The 20,984-nt window shown below is 44.5% G+C and overlaps 1 protein-coding gene across 6 annotated transcripts in view; it reads left to right on the forward strand.

The window, feature by feature from the left end:
- Positions 1 to 20,984, forward strand: part of FAM13A (family with sequence similarity 13 member A) — a 416,553-nt gene that overhangs the window by 348,205 nt on the left and 47,364 nt on the right. For 4 of the 6 annotated variants that reach the window (XM_033959097.1, XM_033959060.1, XM_033959079.1 and 1 more), the window contains 7 exons: positions 3,837 to 3,984; positions 9,138 to 9,351; positions 12,608 to 12,749; positions 13,221 to 13,302; positions 13,408 to 13,616; positions 13,948 to 14,031; positions 15,508 to 15,603. In XM_033959097.1, the coding sequence (XP_033814988.1) occupies positions 3,837 to 3,984; positions 9,138 to 9,351; positions 12,608 to 12,749; positions 13,221 to 13,302; positions 13,408 to 13,616; positions 13,948 to 14,031; positions 15,508 to 15,603 (975 nt within the window). The remainder of the gene's footprint in view (positions 1 to 3,836; positions 3,985 to 9,137; positions 9,352 to 12,607; positions 12,750 to 13,220; positions 13,303 to 13,407; positions 13,617 to 13,947; positions 14,032 to 15,507; positions 15,604 to 20,984) is intronic. The other 2 variants (XM_033959069.1, XM_033959088.1) reach the window with 1 other exon arrangement.

Below are 20,984 nucleotides of genomic sequence, written 5' to 3' on the forward strand. Positions count from 1 at the left end.
AGAGACTCATGAAATCACCAGACAAGGTAGGGAAAATGATTTTATTTTAAATTTAGTGATCAAAATGTGTCTGAATTTATATCTGCTGTCTATATTTTACACTAAGATCCCCTTTTACTAAACCGCAATAGAGGTTTTTAGCGCAGGGAGCCTATGAGTGTCGAGAGCAGCGCTGGGCATTCAGCGCAGCTCCCTGCGCTAAAAACTGCTATCGTGGTTTAGTAAAAAGGGAGGGGGTATATTTGTCTATTTTTGTATGGTTGTTACTGAGGTGATAGTGCTTAGAGTCATCTGCTTTGACCTCTTTGAAAAACCCTGGAATAGGAATGATGATTAACATTTTTTATGCATACAGTGTGCTTTGTGTTTTTTTTTAATTTTATTGTTGGTAGATCATTTTGACTTGGTCATTTAAAAAGTAGCTCGCAAGCCCAAAAAGTGTGGGCACCCCTGTTTTAGAGCATCAGGTAATGCGCATTTTGTGTCATCTCCTACAGGACCACTGAGGAAAGCTGAATGTTGCCGAAACACAGACTGTGTAGGGTCTGAAGCTCACTTTTTGAGCACTAAACATTAATGTCACACTTTGTACCTGATACAAACTTTGAAGGTGTTTTTAATCTGGCTTTGTCCCCGCAGTTAAGTATTTTGTGCACGTTGCCTCACTTATCACCCCTCACGATTGCCTGGTATAGCAGTCCCCTCCCTCTTTCCTCCCTCCCTTCAGATTTCTGCGATCCGGGTATCTCCCTCCCTTCCCCTCACCTTTGCTGGCAATTTTCATTTTTCTGTCTCCGAGCGGCACAAGCCTTTTCACAAGTTGTGCGGGGCTGCCTGAAATCTCTCCTCTGACACAACCAGAAACAAGAAGATGCATCAGAGGAGAAGTTTTAAGGCAGCCGCACGCAATTTGAGAAAAGGCTTGGGCCGCTCGGAGATAGAAAAATGAAAATCACCAGTGAAGATGAGGGAAGTGAGGGAGATGCCCAGACCACAGCAATCGGGAGGGAAGGGGTTGCAGGACTGCGCAATCACGAGGGGTAATAAGTGAGGCAACAGATGCATGGAAGTGGATAGGCGAGAGAGAGGAACACACTGGAAGGAAGAGGAGGGAGGAGCAGACACTGCATGGAAGTGGGTAGGAGAGAGAGGGGAACACTCTGGATGGAGTGGAGAAGGAGGAGTAGATATTGTATGTTAGAGGGGAGAAGATGCTGAAGGGAAGTGGGGAGGAGAGAGGGAGGGGGCCCATAATGAATGGAAGGACGGGATAAAAAAAAGAGCACAGGCTGGATTGGGGAGACAGATACTAGATCTAAGGGGAGGAAAGGAGGACAAAGATGCTGAAAACCACCTGGAGGGAGAAAAGATAGAAGGGAAGAAGACAGAGATGCCAGACTATGGAGGGAGTAGAGGGAAGAAGATGGGTGCCAGACCAATGGTGGAGTGGGGGGGGTATGGAGGGAGAGATGGAAGGGAGACACAGACAATTTTTGGTAGAGACATTGAAACAGAGCAGATGCCATATGGAAGAGGCAGAGAGAAGGCAGACAGTGAATAGGAATAGAATGACGAGCAGATGAGGAAAGCAGAAACCAGACAACAAAGGTAGAAAAAAAAATTATATTTCTTTTCTTTTTTTTTTTTGCTTTAGGACAAAGTAGTATTGTAGTTGGGTTGATAAACATTTCTAAACAAAGCTCTGCCAGCTGAAGATCTCTTCCTCTAGTTCAGCAGCCAGAACTTTAATTTATAAAATGACAATTGTACAGAATACTGTTTCTTTTTATACTTTAATAAAATAAGTTCAGTATAAAACTATTTGAGGCTTGTGCAGATAGGGTCAGATAGTTTGCGGAGACAGGGCGGAGACGGGGACCAAGCTCGCAGGGATGGGAACTGAGCTCAAGTGAATGGGGCAGAGACGGGGACAGATTTTTCCCCCGTGTCATTCTCTAGTGTAGAGCACCCTTTACAAAACACTGACTTAGCACTTAACTTTGAGCACATTACTTTACACCTACTGAAACCTGGTGGAAATGCTGGCACGCAAGTAATGGCAGTTGAGCGCATAAATAACATTTATTATAAAACAAAATTCTGGGACCGGCCCTGCCCCTCTTCATTTTTGCTAATTAAGCGCCTATTAACTTCAGTTATTGATTAATAGTACCTAATTTTCAACATCCAGTTTTAAGCAACATATATAGGGTTACTGTATTTATTTATTTCGATTTTTATCCCGTCCTCCCAGTAGCTCAGAACGTCCTATAAGCAAACATTCACAGTAGGGTACATTTGGACAATACAAAGACTATACAGTAGTTTAAGTACAAGGACTATACAGCAATTTAAGTAGAGGTTTAGAATGGAGAAGAGAGGATAGAAGGAAGGGAGAGTTTAAGGGGGGGTGAGGGGGTAGATTGCAGTTGTAATTTTTAACTGCAAAACCCCGGACACATGGCCCTGCCCTGTTCTGCCCCAGCCCCGCCCCCACAAAGCCGCCTCCTCTTTTCTGATGAGCTCCGGCCACATCTGGAGGGCCTGGAGCATGCATGGATGTGTGTGACATCATCCATGCATTCGCAGAGGCCGTCCAGATGCGGCCAGAACTCATTGGGGCTTTCCAAAACCCAGACAATCGGCCGGGTTTTGGAAAGTCCGTCCGGGCACCTGGACAGGCCTCTAAAAAGAGGACATGTTCGGGTTTTCCCGGATGTCTGGTAATCCTAAACATATATAGAATTCGCTAGATAGTGGTATAAGAAAATGCTGGTCCTCTACGTGTGAAAACCACAGGCAGTAGCTCTCCTGTTCTGCTCATATTTAATAATTGGCGTGTAGCTTCCTGTGATGGGAGTCGGCGTTCTTCTCTCTTGAAATGCACATTTTATTTTACTTGTGCAGTATTTCTCTGTTCTCCTGTGCAGCATGTGCTGGATTGTTTTTTCCCTAACTGATTTTTATGGCCCAGTAACTCTCCAGTCAGAGGCGCTCCTGAATCTACTACTACTACTACTATTAATTATTTCTATAGTGCTATCAGACGCACGCAGTGCTGCACAGAGTCGCAAAGAAGAAGAAGCAAACGGTCCCTGCTCGAACGAGCTTACAATCTAAACAGCCAAGACAGACAAACAGGATGTCATGGATACAGTTAAGAGGAACGGTTAATCAGCAGGCTGGGTTGGAGGGCAGAGGAGTAGTGTTAAGGATTGAAAGATAAATCAAAAAGGTGGGTTTTCAGTCTGCTTTTAAACAAGGGAAGGGACCTGACGGACAAACTCGGGTAATTTTATTCCAGGCATAGGGGGCAGCTAGATGAAAGGAACAAAGTCTGGAATTTGCAGTGGAGGAGAAGGGTAACGTTAAGAGCAGCTTATCTGAGGAATGGAGTTCTCTGCGAGGTGTATAAGGAGAGAGAAGCAAGGAGAGAGATCCTGTGTGTTTGCACCATAGGGAGCCCGCTGCACAGCTTTCTTAGCAACCATCCCCATGAGAGGAGCTTTTGTTTTTGTTCTTGTGTGTTTCTGTTCTCCATTGCTCCAGAGGCGGCGCAGTTCCTCAAGGAGAGCCATCAGTCGGTAACTGGAGACTGAACTGCAGACACAGCCCAGCTGTTGCTTGTAACACTGGTGTCAGGGAACGTCTAAAAGCCAAACAGAGGGGAGGTTGTAAGGGAGTTCTATGTTCATGACCAATTAGTATTTGGGGGGATCACCAAGCAGGAAAGTTTGAGTAATTGTGACTCACACTTTTGTAAACCTTTGGCTAAAGAAGAACTGTTTCAGGTATCTGCATTAAGCATTTTTTAAAGTGCCTTGGGATTATTTCAGATTTCCAACATGAAGTTTCAGGGACATCAAAGCAACCCAGAAGCTAGGCAGCAGAAAAGCCAAGATGCCAGTAGTGTGGAGGAGAGCTTTGCCCCTGAAGTGCCTCGACTGGACCTCAGCTCACTCTGCGACGACAAGAACAGGGAAGGTAAGGTAAAGCCGCCTGGTGCTCAACTCTGTGTATGCACACTAGAGAATGACACGGGGACAAATTTGTCCCTGTCCCCGTAGGAATCCAATGTCCTGTCCTTTCCCCGTGAGTTTTGTCGCTTGCCCCATTCCTGTAAGCTCTGCCTTAACCACACAAGCCTCGAACACCTATGATTTTTAGGTGTTTGAGGCTTGTGCAGATGAGGATAGAGCTTGCAGGAATGGGGCAGGGACAGGAAAAGAACTCGTGGGGATTGGATGGGAAAATGAGTTCCCGCGGGGACGGGGAAAAATTTGTCCCCATGTCATTCTCTAGTGCACACCACATTTCCTTCTAATATTCCCAAATATTGCTACAGCTAAGGAAAAGTATTGGTTTCAAATGTATTAATAGTTGTTACTTTTCTTAATGTTCTTTTATAATGGTTAAATTTGTTCAGTCTCAGAAGGTATTACCTAATATTTTTGCTAAATACAATCTTTCAGTTACAATCTTCCAGCCCCCACCTGCTTCCCGTTCTCTTACCATATACAAAGGAGAGTCCATTTTGAAAAAAAGAATTGATCTTAATTTGTCTAGTCATCTGCTGTCGTTAAGATCAGTCTTGCTTCTCATTTTGGCTTGTTTTATTCCAAATCCAAGCCCATAAACAGAGAGAGCAGTTCTCAGACCTAAACAGGTTTACCCCTTGGGTAAATTCAGCTCCCCTCTTCTCTGGTAAAGATACCAACGCCAGTCACAGCAGAGGTATTGGAGAAGGGGTGGGGTTAGGCAGAGGAAAGGGAAAATTGCACAAACCTTCCATGCTTACATTGCAGCTGTTCAGCACTAGGGTGATCCATAAGACTATAGCCTAAGTGGTTTACATTCAGGTACTCAAGCATTTTTCCCTGTTTGTCCCAGTGGACTCACAATCTATCTAATGCAGTGGTCTCAAACTCACGGCTGGGGGCCACATGCCGCCCACCAGGTACTATTTTGAGACCCTCGGTATGCTTATCATAATCACAAAAGTAAAATAAAACAGTTTCTTATGTCTCTTTACCTATAAATTGCAATATTATTATTAAGACTTAGCCAAAAGGAAAGATTATAAACTATAAAGAGTTTTACCTCATGCCAAAATTGTCATTTCTTTAATAAGCCATTAACTATTTTTTTCTGAGGCCCTCCAAGTACCTACAAGCCCAAAATGTGGCCCTGCAAAGGGTTTGAGCTTGAGACCACTGATCTAATGTACCTGGGACAATGGGGGATTAAGTGACTTGCCCAGGGTCACAAGGAGCATCATGGGATTTGAACCTACAGCCTCAGGGTACTGAGGCTGTAGCTCTAACCACTTCACCACATGCTCCCTAAATCTGTTCTGGCAGGCTCACAATCTGTGATACCTGAGGCAGTGAAGTGTTAAGTGACTTGCCCAGGGTCACAAGGAGCAGGATGGGATTTGAACCTACAGCCTCGGGGTACTGAGGCTGTAGCTCTAACCACCGCACCACACGCTCCCTAAATCTGTTCTGGCAGGCTCACAATCTGTGATACCTGAGGCAGTGAAGTGTTAAGTGACTTGCCTAGGGTCACAAGGAGCAGGATGGGATTTGAACCTACAGCCTCAGGGTGCTGAGGCTGTAGCTCTAACCACTGCACCACACACACTCCCCACACTTATCAGAACATGCCTCCACAAGTCTGAATATGCTCTCATGTAGATAAGATATGGTTAAAATTTGAAGTAGCTTGGGACAGATTTAGAGGTCGCTCATGGTCCTAAAATATCCTTGTAATGCGGCTGGCTATTCATGATAATGTGGTTAGAAACTGTTCTTAATATTGGTTGGATACTAAATAGCTATTCTTTGAAGCTGTTATTGACAACAGTTTTATTGTTATTCCATTAATAACAATTTAGTACTAATACTGCCGCAAAGCAGAAAGTTTAGTGCTAAATAGACAGTTGAAAACCGAGTTGATGTCACATTTTAGGATAAAAACCAAGAAGTAAGAATGTGAAAGACTAGAAGCAGTGCTGAAGTGTGGCTGCTAGGAAAGAGGGCACTGATGAACTGTCGAGTTCACATCTCCCAGCCAACGGGAATGTTCTTCGATTGATGATGTACTTACACAGTGACATAAAGGCTGCTTTGAAAGAGGCAGCTCATCTGACCATGTTCTTGGAAATTTGGCAGCGTGCAAGAATACCACATCAGCGAATAGGCTCGGGGATTCGCATATTGATGAAGCTTTATGATGAATATGAGAAGCTAAATAAAAGGCACAAATGCAACGAACGAGATCTGGTGAATCAAGACGCCTTCAAAGAACGTCTCGTCCATCTTTTTGATGTTGCTACCAGTGATGCTTTAGTCACTACTAATACTACTATGTATTATTTCTAAAGCGCTGAAAGGCGTACGCAGCGGTCCCTGCTCAGAAGAGCTTACAATCTAATTCAGACAGGACATTTCAGGAAACAATACAGTGGATATAGGTATCTGACAGCAGTGAGTGGGAGTTAAGAGTTGAAAACAGTTTTAAAAAAAAGTGGGCTTTTAGCTTGGATTTGAATGCTTTTAGGGAGGGAACACGACGTATTGATTCAGGCAACCTGTTTTCCATGCATACTTTCAAATGTTTATTGTGGCCGTTGAATAAAATTGGAACCAGAAAAGAGGGGACATAGTCAAACTGCTCAGGGAGGTTGCAGACCTGCAGGCATAGATGCACACATCAGGTACAGATGGCCCACAAACTTTGCACCTGTGTTGATGCAGTTTTGCAAAGTAACATATATTTGGTGGTTCCCCCAGATTTCACCTCACCACTCTTTATGTTGGTAGAAGTAGGGCTGCATGTGTGTGTACGTTCATCTGTGTGTTTATAGATAAACATCTGCTTGCCCACAGAAAAATCTTTTCCTAATATTGTGAAGATATGAAAGAAAAATAAGCAACTTAAGGTAGATTCAAAAATTAGAATTGCGTGTATGGAAGTATTTTCTTTGGTGTTAAGGGCATGTTAAAAAATGTAAGAGTAATTCATGACACTCAAAAAATTGTATTCTGAAAGGATTTTAGTTTGTGTGTTATAAGCTGAAATGTAGTTATTTGCACTTGTCTGCACAGTGACACTTTTAGTGACAGAGTAGATGATGTTAGATAAAGACCAGCAGAGTCCATCCTGTCTGCTCAGCGACTGCTCTGTAAAATCTTGGCTATTTGTAGGATATCAGATGTTTTGTTTGCCCTATGGTTTCTCTACCATCCTGTGTGGATCAGCAGACAAGTTCTCACACTTATCCAATATGTAGCCCCTCTTGTGTTTTGCTACTACTACTACTGAATATTTCTATAGCACGATGAGCATTTGTTAGGTGCCATTGACTCGTGTTCAAGTCCTAGCGACTTGATTTTGTGTCATCCCCATGACCGTCCTCCACTTGCCCTCCTCACCTGGTTCCCTCAATTTTCCCAAACATAATGTCCCTTCTCCAATGATCTTTCTCTTCTGACAGTGTGACCACAAAAACATAGTAGATGACGGCAGATGGATTGACCTGAATGGTCCATCCAGTCTGCCCAACCTGATTCAATTTAAATTTTTTTTAAATTTTTTCTTCTTAGCTATTTCTGGGCAAGAATCCAAAGCTCTACCCGGTACTGTGCTTGGGTTCCAACTGCCAAAATCTCCGTTAAAACCTACTCCAGCCCATCTACACCCTCCCAGCCATTGAAGCCCTCCCCAGCCCATCCTCCACCAAACGACCATATACAGACACACATTTGGGCTTTGAGTGACGTAGCCAGTTTGATCTCTTCCAGAATCGGTTTGTTAGCTCTTCTGGCAGTCCATGGCACACACAAAATCCCTCTCAAAAAATCCAATCCTCTTTCTGTCCTGCCTCTGCAGTGTCCCGCCTTCGCATCTGTTATTGACCACTGAGAAAATGATTGTATGAACAAGTCTGACCTTAGTTTGGAGTGGTTTTTCCTTGCCTTTGAATACTTTCTCAAGAGCCTTCACTGACGAGACATCCAGTGCTGTTCCGCGGAGTACCTCTTCCCTGTTAGTTGCTTCCTTGCTTACGAAAGAGCCCAGGAGATTTTACCACCAGTTTTATAACAAAATCTAAGTAGTGGGGCTGTTGCCAGATATCCAGTATTCTAGATCCCTGTGATCTTAGTGGCTAGTACCAGGCTACCACCAGCAACAGCCTGTCAGAATCCACCCAGTTTGGTTTGTGGCTCTAACTTAGGTACTCATGCATGACAGGTAATGCCACTAAATTGTACTTTCTTAGACATCCCCTTGCTCATAAGAACATAAGCAATGCCTCCGCTGGGTCAGACCTGAGGTCCATCGTGCCCAGCAGTCCGCTCACGCGGCGGCCCAACAGGTCCAGGACCTGTGCAGTAATCCTCTATCTATACCCTTCTATCCCCTTTTCCAGCAGGAAATTGTCCAATCCTTTCTTGAACCCCAGTACCGTACTCTGCCCTATCACATCCTCTTGGCTTCTGATCTCCAGGTCATAAAGGATGTAGTTTTGATAATATCGCAAGCCTCTAAAATTTGTTCCTTATCTATCACTGTCTAACTGTCCCATATATTTTTGAATTATGTCAATGCTGATTTATACTACAGAATGCAATACAGTGGTACCTCAGTTTACGAGTGCACTGGTTTGCGAGTGTTTTGCAAGACGAGCAAAACATTCGCAAAATCGACGCCTCGGAAACCGAGCGCGTCTCGATTTGCGAGCGCCCCCCTCCCCCCCCCCCCGCGAACCGGCACCCTTCCCCCTGTGATCGGGCACACCCCCTCCCCCCCCCGACCTGAAGTCCCCCAGAGCCCTCTTCTTACTTTAATGTAGCACCGGCATTTAGGACCTTGCAGGTCACACCTCTTGTGCACTGTGTGTTTTTTTCCTGTATAACTATACAAAGAGAAGTGCTTGCAGGTGAAAGACCTATTCAGAACAGTGCAATGTAATCACTGACTGAAATACTAATTTTGTAGAACACAGCAAGCATTTCTCAGAGCCTAGTTTTATAAACAGACAAATTGTAGCATGCATATACAGGTTATTTTCTAAAGCCTTTTAAATTTTAAAGTTACCTAGTTGTGACTCTGTTTTATTTATTTATTGGCAGAACCTGTCCTATCTTTGCCATCATGGCAGCAAGAAGAGACAGAGGCAGAGGAAGCGTGCCTCTCCCCACAGCCTGGTCATCTAATTCGTCAGCTCCTCGATGGAGACAGTGATCCCATGTTATCCCCACGCTTCTACGCCTATGGGCAAAACCAGCAGTATCTGGATGATACAGAAGTTCCTCCTTCACCTCCCAATTCCCATTCGTTTATGAGGTAGGCTTTCATCTGGCTCTTGAAGAGTCTGATGTCTTTTGGTATTCCACTGCACTTTGCAGTTTCTTCAACTGATAGGAATCTATAAGTCAAGTTGTAGGGTTTGACTTGGCAGTTTTAGAAGCTGGAGAATTGGTTTCACCATCTGTGCCAGAGGGTCACAAACTCTTTAAGGTGACGCACATTAATCTCGTGGCTGGATGGCACCCGGAAATGTGCGGACGTCCTCCAGCTAAGGCCCTGAGCTTCTTATTACCACCGGTGGCGGTACTGCAGAAGGAGAGGTGAAGAGAAAGAGCAGAGGCGCCGTGAGGAGGAGAGGCACTGGCTGACTGACTACAGGATGTGCCTCTCACTGCGAGAGGCACATCCTGTGAGCAGTTTGGAATCTGCCAGGGCATACTAGTGGTGCCACAGCACACTGTTTGCAATATACTGATCTATGCAAAGACATACATTTCTGGTCTAAGTGCCTGCTCAGAGGTTGTACCTACCTGTCTGCAAGCTGATTTGTTCTTTAATGGCAACTCCCCCATGGAGTTTTCATTTAGCTGGTGCTGCAGTAATCTCTTAGGCCCACACACTTTACAGAGATAAAAAATATACTGGAATTAAAAAAGGAACTCACAGATACACTACATAGCAAAGCACTAGGCAATGTACAATTCAGATATGGAGTGGGACTGTGATTGTCTGTCAGACAAAACAACCTCAACTACGTACAAGATGAAGTGGGATGAGAAATACAATAGGCCATTAAGCACTCAATTTCACTGCACCTTAGTTTTAGAGATTTTCAAAAAAAAGAAGTATCCACACAAAATTGGCAAGTATCAACATGTGGGATGATTTTCATGTTCAAAGTAAAAGCATGTGGCTATTTTTTACTTTCAAAATTCTTCAGAGTTCGCAGAGTTAGAAATATATGTGTCTTTTTCACCAATGTAGGCAGTTAAACAGGATTTTTACAGGTGAAAGCATGTTTACCTGTAAAGAAGCCTCTTAAAAAATTGCTTTACCCTTGCATAGGGCAAAGCACCCAAAGCTATTTGCACTATTGCCCATGGAGTAAAGGGATAGGACTGGGTCAGCTGCAGTAGAATGGTAGTTTTATAAATCCTCTAAATTAACTATTCAATTGTATTTAACCTCACTGGTATTCCAGGAAAAGGCAGAAAAAAAATTAAATGTGTGTCCATACCTATTAAACCGCCCCCCCCACCCCTTTACAAAGGCGCGATAGAGGTTTCTACCGCAGCCAGGAGCGCTAAATGCTCCGACTCTCATAGAATTCTATGAGTGTCTTAGCATTTAGCACCGCAGATCGTGGTAAAAACCTTTACTGCAGTTTAGTAAAAGAGGGCCTAAGCTCGTATATCAATCATTTTCCCTCCAAATTATGTTCTCTGAAAGCTCTTTTCAGCCAGGGGGGGGGGCAGTCCAAAGGAGGGGGGGCAGTCCACCCTGGGCACCCTCTTGGTGAGGGTGCATAGAGAATTACACGGGGAAAAATTCTGTCCCCGTCACTGCCCCGTCACCGGACCACCATCCTCTTCACCGCCCCGTCCCCGCCGTCCCTTTCACCGCCCCGTCCCCGTCTCTGTCTCTGTCAACCCCTTCACCGCCCTGTCACTGTCCCCGCTGTCCTTTTCACCGCCCTGTCCCCGTCTTCAGCGTCTTTTCCTCTCCATCCTCCCATCCCCAGCACCCTTCACACGGTCCAGCCATGGATTTCCCTCCCTCCCTCCCTTTCCCTTACCTTCTCTTATTGAAACTGGCAATTTCTATAAGGCTATGCGCTGTATTACAGCCGGAGCCTTGAAGTTGCATCGGGTTGCCTGCTAGAAAAGTCTCCTCCGATGCAACCAGAAACAGGAAGTTGCGTTGAAGGAGACTTTTCCAGCAGGCAACGCGACACAACTTCAAGGCTCTGGCCTTATAGAAATTGCCAGTTTCAACAAGAGAAGGTAAGGGAAAAGGAGGGAAAGAGATGCATGACCGGCCAGCCGGTGGGAGAGAGGGGGCTGCCGGATAAAACTCTCTTCACCGCACGTGCTAACCATTCACCGCTCCACGGGGCGGTGAATGGCCTTGTCCCCGATCTCGCGGTGACCTTTTTTTTTGGTCACCGTTTTGGCGGGCTAGCCGCGGCTAGCCACGGGTAATAACCACCGTGTCATTCTCTAAGGGTGCAGGTACCCGTCTTCCTTTCCGCCTCCCCCACTACTTCCCCTCCCCCCACACTGCGCGCTTCCCTTCCCCCATATCTCTGTAACGTTCCTGGCGTGAGCAGCAACTCCCAACCTGCTGTCGCATGGGCTTTTCCTCTGACGTCACTTCCTGGACCCATGCCTAAGAAGTGACGACAGAGGAAGAGCCGACGCTGGTGTGACAGCAGCTTTGGATTGCTGCTCGCACCAGGAATGTTACAGAGGTACAGGGGAAGGGAAGCAGCGCGCGGGCGGCAGGAAGGGTTGGGGAAGGAGCGTGTGGAAGCAGAGGGTGCATAGATGAGGGCAGGGGAGGGGTTCCACCACCCAGGGCGCCTCTCACCCTCACTACGTCGCTGTTCTCAGCTACTAACTCTGTGACAGGTGCCTCAGCAGCATTGAATAAAGAATTTCAATTCATATGGAATCTGTAACCAGAGTCTAATGCGCTTATCCTATAAGAATGATCTTTTTACTGTCACTTAATTCTGTTACCTACCAGCTGATTGAACCTGGTCAGTTATTGCTGTCTACACATCTAAGGATATATGTCTGATGGCAGGATATTGCACCTTATCCAGTATGTTGTGTGTTACTCATCGTTTTTCTCCCATGCTGGGTAGATGAACATTTGGAACCCTTACTTAATCCAGAAACCAGCCACCCCCCGTGTCTGTATAACAGACTTTGGAATTATCTAAGCATTTGCCAAAACATATCTGACTGTTGCCTGAATATCTGACCATCTGCTTCTCTTTGCATGAGTTTCCACTGCTGCACATTTTACATTGTGCGTATATGTAAGTGTGTGTCAGATCCTGCATGTTTCTTCCCTTAACAGATAAACATTAACGACTCCCTCCTAATTTTGTACCTTAATGCAATATCTATTAAGTGAAAACTTTACTGCAAAGCCAAATGAAAGGAAATGTGTCTGGGAGGGCAGTTATAGTATTGCGTGCTGGAGATAGGATATAGCAGTTGGTCTGAACGTTTTTTGCACTGTTATACCCAGAGCCGCTTGTCAGCTTGTCCTGTATTAACAGCAGGAGACGGAGCTCATCCCTTGGCTCCTATGAAGATGATGGAGAGGACCTGAGCCCTGCACAGCTGACCCGGAAGATTCAGAGCCTGAAGAAGAAAATCAGGAAGTTTGAGGAAAAGTTTGAGGAAGAAAGGAAATACAGAGTGAGTTCTGCTGACCTCTAGTGGCTGTTTCAAATGAATGATTCACATGGCAGTTCTAACAAGAACCATGTGATCTGACCAGTGTAGAAACAGAAGTGACATTTTTGGGCTACAGTTAATACAGCTGTTATAATGGAATAACCTCTCTTGCTGACTGTGGCTCATTTTGTTTGCATGGTTTTCATATAGTTTAAAATAATCTCATAAGTAAATGATATTTTGGGTTTTATTAAGGAGGGGAGTAGAGCCTGGCATTATTAATAGCATCATTCATACTGTTGTCAAAATTCAAACATTAAATAAATGGGAGTTTTTATGTGCAGAAAGAAGAAAAAATAGTGGAGGAAAAAAAATTTCTGTGGTAAAAGCCTTTTGTGACTGTGACCTAAGATTCATAATGTAGCCAGATATTTTGTAGAATTAAAATGGACCGTATTAATTACTAAAGGCTTTTGCTCTCCCTTTTTCCAGCCTTCTCACAGTGATAAAGCTGGTAACCCAGAGGTGTTGAAGTGGATGAATGAACTAGCAAAGTTTCGGAAGCAGCTGAAAGGTAAGCAAATGCTGAGAGTGACGGCAGTCTTCTCTTTTTTGAATTGTCCCAGAGAACTGTCTCTTGCCTTAGCTTTGCTGACATGCTACTTACACTGTCACCCAGAGTCCAAACTGAAGCAATCGGAAGAGGATTTGGCTCCCCAAGTGCGCCAGCGGAGCAATACTCTCCCCAAGAGTTTTGGGTCTCAGCTGGAGAAGGAGGAGGAGCGGAAACAGGAGTCTATGAAACCCACAGTGGAAGCCACGCTGGAGACCATTCAGAGAAGGCTCCAGGAGAAGCGAGCAGAGGCGAACCGGCCAGAAGACATCAAGGTACTTCTAAGCAAGGTTCTGGGCCACTTCTAGTAGCATGGGCTGTCAAAATGTTACCAGCTGTCCCTCTTAAGGACCAGGACCTCATATATCTAGTTGAAATCTGTGTGTGGGGATTTCGTTCTCTTCTACATAAAAATTCCTTGGCTGCAATGCAGAATCACTCTGAAATGTGTCATTTCTGTTATTACATTTACTGGAGTATGGATATCTGGGTATCCAAGATGTGGTGTACAGCTTTTGTCTCATATATTCAGATAATTAAATTGCAGAGTTGGGAGATGAGTGAATGTTAAGTGCCTAATGCTCTTGATTTCTTGCTCTTGTACAGGACATGACTCGGGATGAGATAGCTGCTGAGAAAGTGTCTCTACAGAAAGCTCTGCTCTATTATGAAAGCATTCATGGGCGGCCGGTAGGTCTCTCTATTGTAGAATTGCCAGCAGAAAGTAATATTTCATAGGAATTGTTACTGAATATACCATGTGAGCAGCAAGCATTTGGGGAGGGGGGGTATAAATAGCTAGCAGTTTCCTGCTCTTTCTACAGAGCTGTATTCATCATCAAAGGTTCTGCATTTGTGGTACTATATTCATTTATATTCACTTGTAAAAAGTTGAGACAGTGGGGAAAAGGACAGGGAAGCAACAAAAATGAATTTAGCAAAAAAATCTCACACTTTAAGCCAGATAAATTACTGTTTTATCACCCGTTCTGAACCCAAAGCAAGGTTGCTAGCACAAACTCAGGCAGGTGTAAGTTTACACAGCGTTGGTACATTAAGGGAGTAATTTTATCTAGTCCTTTCCACATGTAAAGCATGTTTTCCCATTGGTCAGTAAGTTACACAAATGGATGAAATCATCACATGTCACTGGGATGGAACAGCTCTCCCAGAGCTCTTAGGGGGGAAGATGCTAAGCTGTGGTTTAAGAAATCCACATCCTGCTTTATTTTGTTTGGTTATGTTGTGCTTCATTTTATATTTACTTTATTCCTCTCCCTTGAATTTGCAACCTATTCATAACCTGTCAAAACCTACACTTGAGATGTACTGAAAGATCATGTTGAACAATACCTGGGACTTCCCATAGGACTATAATGGCTCCCTCGGGCTCATCCTTAGCACTCTGTGTACTCACAGTGCAGGATCCAGGTGCTGAACTTAAACCCAGGCCTCCGGTGTGGTAGTGCACAGCACTGTCGGGAACTATCTGACTGGCTATTGATCTCCATTAACCTTCCTGTCACAGTCAGCTCCTGGCTCAAATGCAAACAAAGAAAAAACAAAATGTTTTATATGGAAGATGCAATTAATGATTGCAGACATATAGGTGTGCTTCCAAGCCTTTGTATACTGTCTCCATCATGTAATAACAAAAACACAGATCATGGATATGGAACGTTATCGATAACTGAGTTATAAAATGCAAAGTTAAATATTCACAACATGTATTTAACAGCAAGATGGTTGAAAAACACATTTAGTTTTTATTTTTCTCTCCCCGCCCCATACCCTCCCTAACAAATAACCACAGGTGTTCCTTAAACCAGAAACTAGTACGAGACGTCAGCAGAGTCACTTTAACAGCTTAATACCCAACTGCAGGTACAGTGAGGCATAGCCAACCACACAGGCTCCCATGCCCTCTGAAATTTAGCCCAGTGTATCCGGTCATTCCACCCTGCCCTGTAGCGTATAGTAAATCCAGTGTCAAAAAATATAATATAGTAAATTCAGCCACTGCGTAACATTTGATGGAATAATTGATGATCAGTTTTTATTCTGTCTCCATTAACGAAGCAAAGAAGAGAATCTGATTAACCAAGACACGGGGGAGAATCTTGTGTCATTATATTACAGTTGACATTCTGTCTTCCTTATTTCCAGGCAACTAAGAATGAGAGGCAGGTCATGAAACCGCTGTACGACAGGTATCGGCTGGTCAAGCAGATCCTCCACCGGGCAAGCACAATCCCAGTCATTGTGAGTATGCCGCTTCCCAGTTTTCTAGTCTTGCTTTTGCTGTCTGCCCTCTTGATGCAGTAAACTGACCACACAGGTCTCCTTTATTTGAGCATAATTAAAATAATGTATTGACGGGATGCAGCTGAACATATGTTACTGCATGTGCATGTTTTAATATGGTATATAGAGTATTGGAAGAGAACAGCACGGAAACATTGATCCCAATGCAGCCTTCCTTTCGGTCACTATTACCTTGGAAAGTGACTAGTTGACCTGAACAGTAGCTAATATTTGAGTAAGTTTTCAGTCGGCATGATCACTGTGATAATTTAAGTGCCTGCACTGGCATTTGGTACAGATATTTAGTGCTGCTGTCTGTGTAGGTAGGAAAACCTAGTTTAGGCCAGTTATATACCTAAATGGATAGCTTTGAACACCACTTCCATCCTGCTCGCTTATGTCTAAGATTTGGTCTATGCCAATGATTTCCAAACAGTTTTTGCCCAGGACCCTGTTTCTTACCATGTTTTATGTGCAAAACTTTTACATGACTACAGCCCTACCTCCCTTTGTGAGCCTGACTCCATGCCAACTTCTACCACTGGCTAACAAGTGCCGCTGGCTCCACCTCCCGTCAATCCTGCATGAGCCTGAGTTGGTGTCCTGTCAGCCTGTGCTGGCTGATGATGCTCCCCCACCCCTACTAGTTGCAACTCCAAGTGAGGATGTTGCAACCCCATTTTGGGAGCCGCTGGTCTACACGAATGAAAAGTGTTGTTAAAAATAATTTGTCATAAATATTCTGAGAGTTCTAGTCAGAACCAAGCAACATGACTTAAAATACTGGCTACTCCTTTTTTTTTTTTTTTTTTTTTTTTTTTTGGTACCTAGTACCTCAGAGGTCAGCAGAGAAGCCTTTTTGGGTCCATTATTCAGCAGCCCAGTATCCAGTTAACTTGAACTAAATAACTGGGGCAAGAGCTTACCCAGTTGAGCCAGGCTGCTGAAACTAAGCAGCTGAAGTTAAGTTGATCGCCTATAACAAACTGCCAAATAGCAGGTAGAATTTTAAGGGGCTATTTTGTAATATGGCATCTTTTAAATATTTGTTAAAGCATGCCTTTTTATAAAAGTGATATAGGTGCCTATATTCCTCTATAAAATAGACTTCTGAAATAGCACCCACCTGCTCTCACACAAACATGCACATGCTGTGAAGCAGCTGCAAATATTGTGTACTTTGTCCATGTACACATTTATTTTATAAAGTACAGTGGTACCTTGGATTACGAGCATAATTGGTTCCAAAATGCTCGTTTATCAAAGCCAAGTTCCCCATAGACAATAGTGGCAACAGCAACGATTGGTTCCAGAACATGGGGTCTGTACCTGTTGGGGATGGGTGCTGCAGCGCCGTCTCTTCTGTCTGCCTCCTCCGTCCGTCATCGGAAGAAGAATCCCACAGTGCCACTTCGGGGGGGGGGGGGGAATGCGTGTAATGTCCGCAAGCCGCTGGAGAACCCCGCAGTGCCTTCAGAGGGATGCCTCCTCCATCTGCCGGCCAGCCCTCCACGTCGGATGCCCCTCGCATGCTGGAGAGCCCCCACCCGAGCCCACGCAGCCGAGCTCCGCCCCACCCGCACGCCACGCATGACACGCACAAAGCCAATGATTGACGCAGGCGGGAAGGCACTCGGCCTCGCAGGCCCAGACAGAGGTCTTCCAACCTGCGGAAGGCACCCAACATGGAAGGCTGGCCGGAAGACGGAAGAGGAATCCCCCGAAGCGGCGCTTCCTGGACTGAAAGTGCTCGTTTATCAGGGCAGTTCTCAGTTTGCAAGTCAAAAGTTTGCTGAGTGTTTTGCTCATCTTGCAAAACACTCGCAAACCGGATTACTCGCAAACCGAGGTTCCACTGTACATCTTTAGATCGCAGCTCTACTCAAACTACACACCTGGGAATGCCTACCCATGGACAGCTTCGAAGAACACTTGTTTTTTGTTTGGGTTTTTTTTTAAACTCTGTTCATTAAGTGCATCGTAAACATGTACAAATGCAATCCACAAGCATATTACAGAAATTCCAAAAATACAGATGAGTAACCTGACCTCCCTATATAAACCACTAACCTGAGAGTGATATGATATACACTTCTCTCTCCTTATTCGCGGAGGTTACGAGCAGAGCCGGCCCTTGAATATGGAAAAATCGTGAATAACTTTAGGGCTGACTCTGACCCACCCCTGCCTCCCTCCCAGACTTCACCACTGTACTTACTTTTTAAAGCCTGGTGGTCTAGTGGTGAAGCGGGTCAGGAGCAATCTTCCTACTCTCCTTCCCCATGCAGAGCCGGGAACAAAAATGGCTGCAGTGAGTTTCCACGAGGAGTGTAGGAAGATCGCTCCTGCCCTGCTTCACCTCTAAACCACCAGGTTTTAAAAAGTAATTAAGTGGAGAGGTCCAGGAGGCGGGGGTGGGTCATCCAGATGAAAACCGCAAATAACCGAGGTTGCAAGTTCTGAACCTGCAGATATGGAGGGGGATGTATAAATCATTTGTCAGAGGATTGGTGTTGATACATGCACACCTGTATCAGCCTAGAAGGACCATACTGAAAGAACACTTGTTCTTGCTGGCACACCAGACTCTGTGGATGTGTACACCCATGCAATTTTATAGAAACTACTTTTCCATGTGTACAACATGCTTCACACAAAGAAATTACTTTATCCACTTACCCCCTAAATTATAAGTTGCATGTTTAAAATTATAAATATATATTTTTTGAGCCAAATTAGGGGGTAATTGATGATGCATTTGCCAAATTTAAATCGTGCTTTATGTGAAGAAAATTGCCCTTATCAAATTGCGGTGTATACAGACAGACAGACACTTGTATGTGTGGAATGTGCATGAATGTTCCCGGGGTGGAAATGTACCTGTGTATTTCATAAAATGCAAAATACTCATGTGTAGGGCAATTCATAAGCATGATGCCTACAATTAAGCATCCGGAGAGCATTCAGTAAGAGCCTAGTCTATAACAGAGCATAGAGGGCAATTCTATAGATGGGCACTCTGATATCACCTGGTGAGAGCAAAATCCAGTGGTATCTGAGCCCCAGATTCCATTATTGAATTCAGACATAATCTTGTATCGGTGCTCCTTTGTTTGCAATTACGCTTGCCATAGATATAGATTGACTAGTTATGTAAATATGCTAAGAACACACAAAACTTACAGTATGCTGTAAGTTACACATGTAAATGGGATCCCATGCTCCAACTATGTGTACACCCCTACTGGCATTTATGGGTCATGCTACTTACATGTGCCCTTAGAATAATGCATAGGCACCCGGCTTGCATTTTTGCACAAAAATTTACACATGCACATGCATACATGCATTTGTAGACTGTATATGAAAACTGACCTCTCTGTTTTATGAAAGCCTGCTTCTCTACCTCTATATCCCTTTTGCAGTTACATAGCTATGCACATGAGTGTGTAAACACTGCCCTATATTTTCAAGCCACTTACCGAAATTACTCTCTTTGTTAATGTCGGCCTTTACTTTGTTACCGTTTATGGTCTAATAAAAATAATTTGAACATAAAATTATTTTTAGTGGTCCTGAATGCTAGGTCTTGTATCTGAACCAGCAAGTTGCTTGCAGAAAACTGTCAATCATGTTCTCCTGCTCCATCTCCTTCCCAGGTTGCTGCTCCTGCCCCCTCATTTTGTTTTCTGCGAGCAAGTTGCTCAGAACTGTTTTTGATATGCTCTGCAGGTTTATTATTTTTAGGTATTTTTGCTCTGTGTTCCTTGGATCTCGGTGCCCAGATATTCCCATTTGGTGGGACCTCTGTCTGGGAGAAGACACAGACTTGCACGGTGGAAGTCTGTTGCTAGCGGGCTCAGCCACTCAGGGATACCTAGCTAGCCATCCTGCAATTATTTTTTATAGCTCAGGGGCCGTCCACTGCTTAGCTGCTTCATCCCTGATTCAGTCAGGAGTTTGAACACAGGCTGTGTGGGCTCCTTCCTGACTCGGCCAGGACTAACAGTAGGCCAGCTACGTGATCCCTCTCCCCTTTCACAGCGCAGTTTTTCAGGGGTTGAGGTTCAGTTTGACCTTGGTCCAGCTGACAGCCAGAAGACCAGATTCATCCAGTGAATAAGTGAGACAGATTTCGTCTCCCTTTGATTCCACCTGAAATCTATGCTGAAACAAGCAGGCACCACAGGACAAAGTGAGTAAGGCTATTTAAGACTATGGGGAAAATCAGGGGATCCTTAAAAGTTGACTTTGAGGGTTTCTGACCGCAGAGCCCAGGTCTCCCACCTCCAAGACCCTTTCCCTGTGATTTATTTATTTATTCATTTTTCCCCCCCTTCGGAGAGGTCTCCACAGGTCGTTTTTAGTATGATTTTTCTGGCGGCAGACATCTTGGATTTTAAATGATTTTTTTTTTCTTCTTTTGCCTCCATCTTTCTTAAAAACCCTCAATTTTGCTCAAAATTGACTGGGATGGACTTCTCAGGCCTTTTTACCCCTATATCATGGCAGCTTTGCACTGGATGGCCAGCTAAGGAGCGTCCATGTCTCATATGCTACAGTCCAAGTGGATCTTCTTGAGGACCAGTTCCTATCGAGAATCCAGAACACTTTGGACTTACAACATGTCTCTTAAGCGGGCGGCCCTGACAAGAGAGAAGCCGTCCACAGTGGCAGCCTGTGCTAAGGCCTGGAAGTCCTTTCAGTGCTGATATGTGATGAAAGATGTAGAGCCCTGATGAGCTCTGAATTCAGTAGTCCTGGACTTTTTTTCAGGAAGGACTTCAGAAGGAGCTGTCAGTAGGTTCTCTGAAAGTGCAAGTAGCAGGTCTTTCCTGTTTCCAAGCTCGAGGAGAAAGAGGCTTCTTGGCCTCTCACCCCAATATCACCCAGTTCATTAAAGGGGCTCTGCAATTTCACCCTCTGGTGCATTCCCCTTTCCCTTCCTGGAACCTTAACATTGGGTTGCTGCATCTCAATACTGCTCCATTTCAGCTCTTACAGGATGCTTCCCTCTTGGATCTTACAGTCCAGACAGTGTTCCTGGTGGCGATTACATCAGCAAGACAGCTTTCTGAGTTCCAAGCTCTTTCCTGCAGGTTCACGAAAGCAGGGTTCTCCTTACGCACAGTCCCGTCTTTCTTACCAAAGGTAGATCAGGAAGTCCATTTTCCCACTTTTCATCCTACGGGGTCTAAGAAAAAGGATAAAGCATTGCATTTGCTGGATGTCAAGCGAGTGCTTTTTCAGTACTTCGAAGTTATCAAGTTTCACCTTTCAGATCACATTTTTGTTCTCACCAGTCATGCCAAGAAAGGGAGGCTAGTGTCTAAAGCCTC

Source organism: Geotrypetes seraphini, chromosome 1 (assembly GCF_902459505.1).
Source record: "Geotrypetes seraphini chromosome 1, aGeoSer1.1, whole genome shotgun sequence".
Classification (NCBI taxonomy): domain Eukaryota; kingdom Metazoa; phylum Chordata; class Amphibia; order Gymnophiona; family Dermophiidae; genus Geotrypetes; species Geotrypetes seraphini.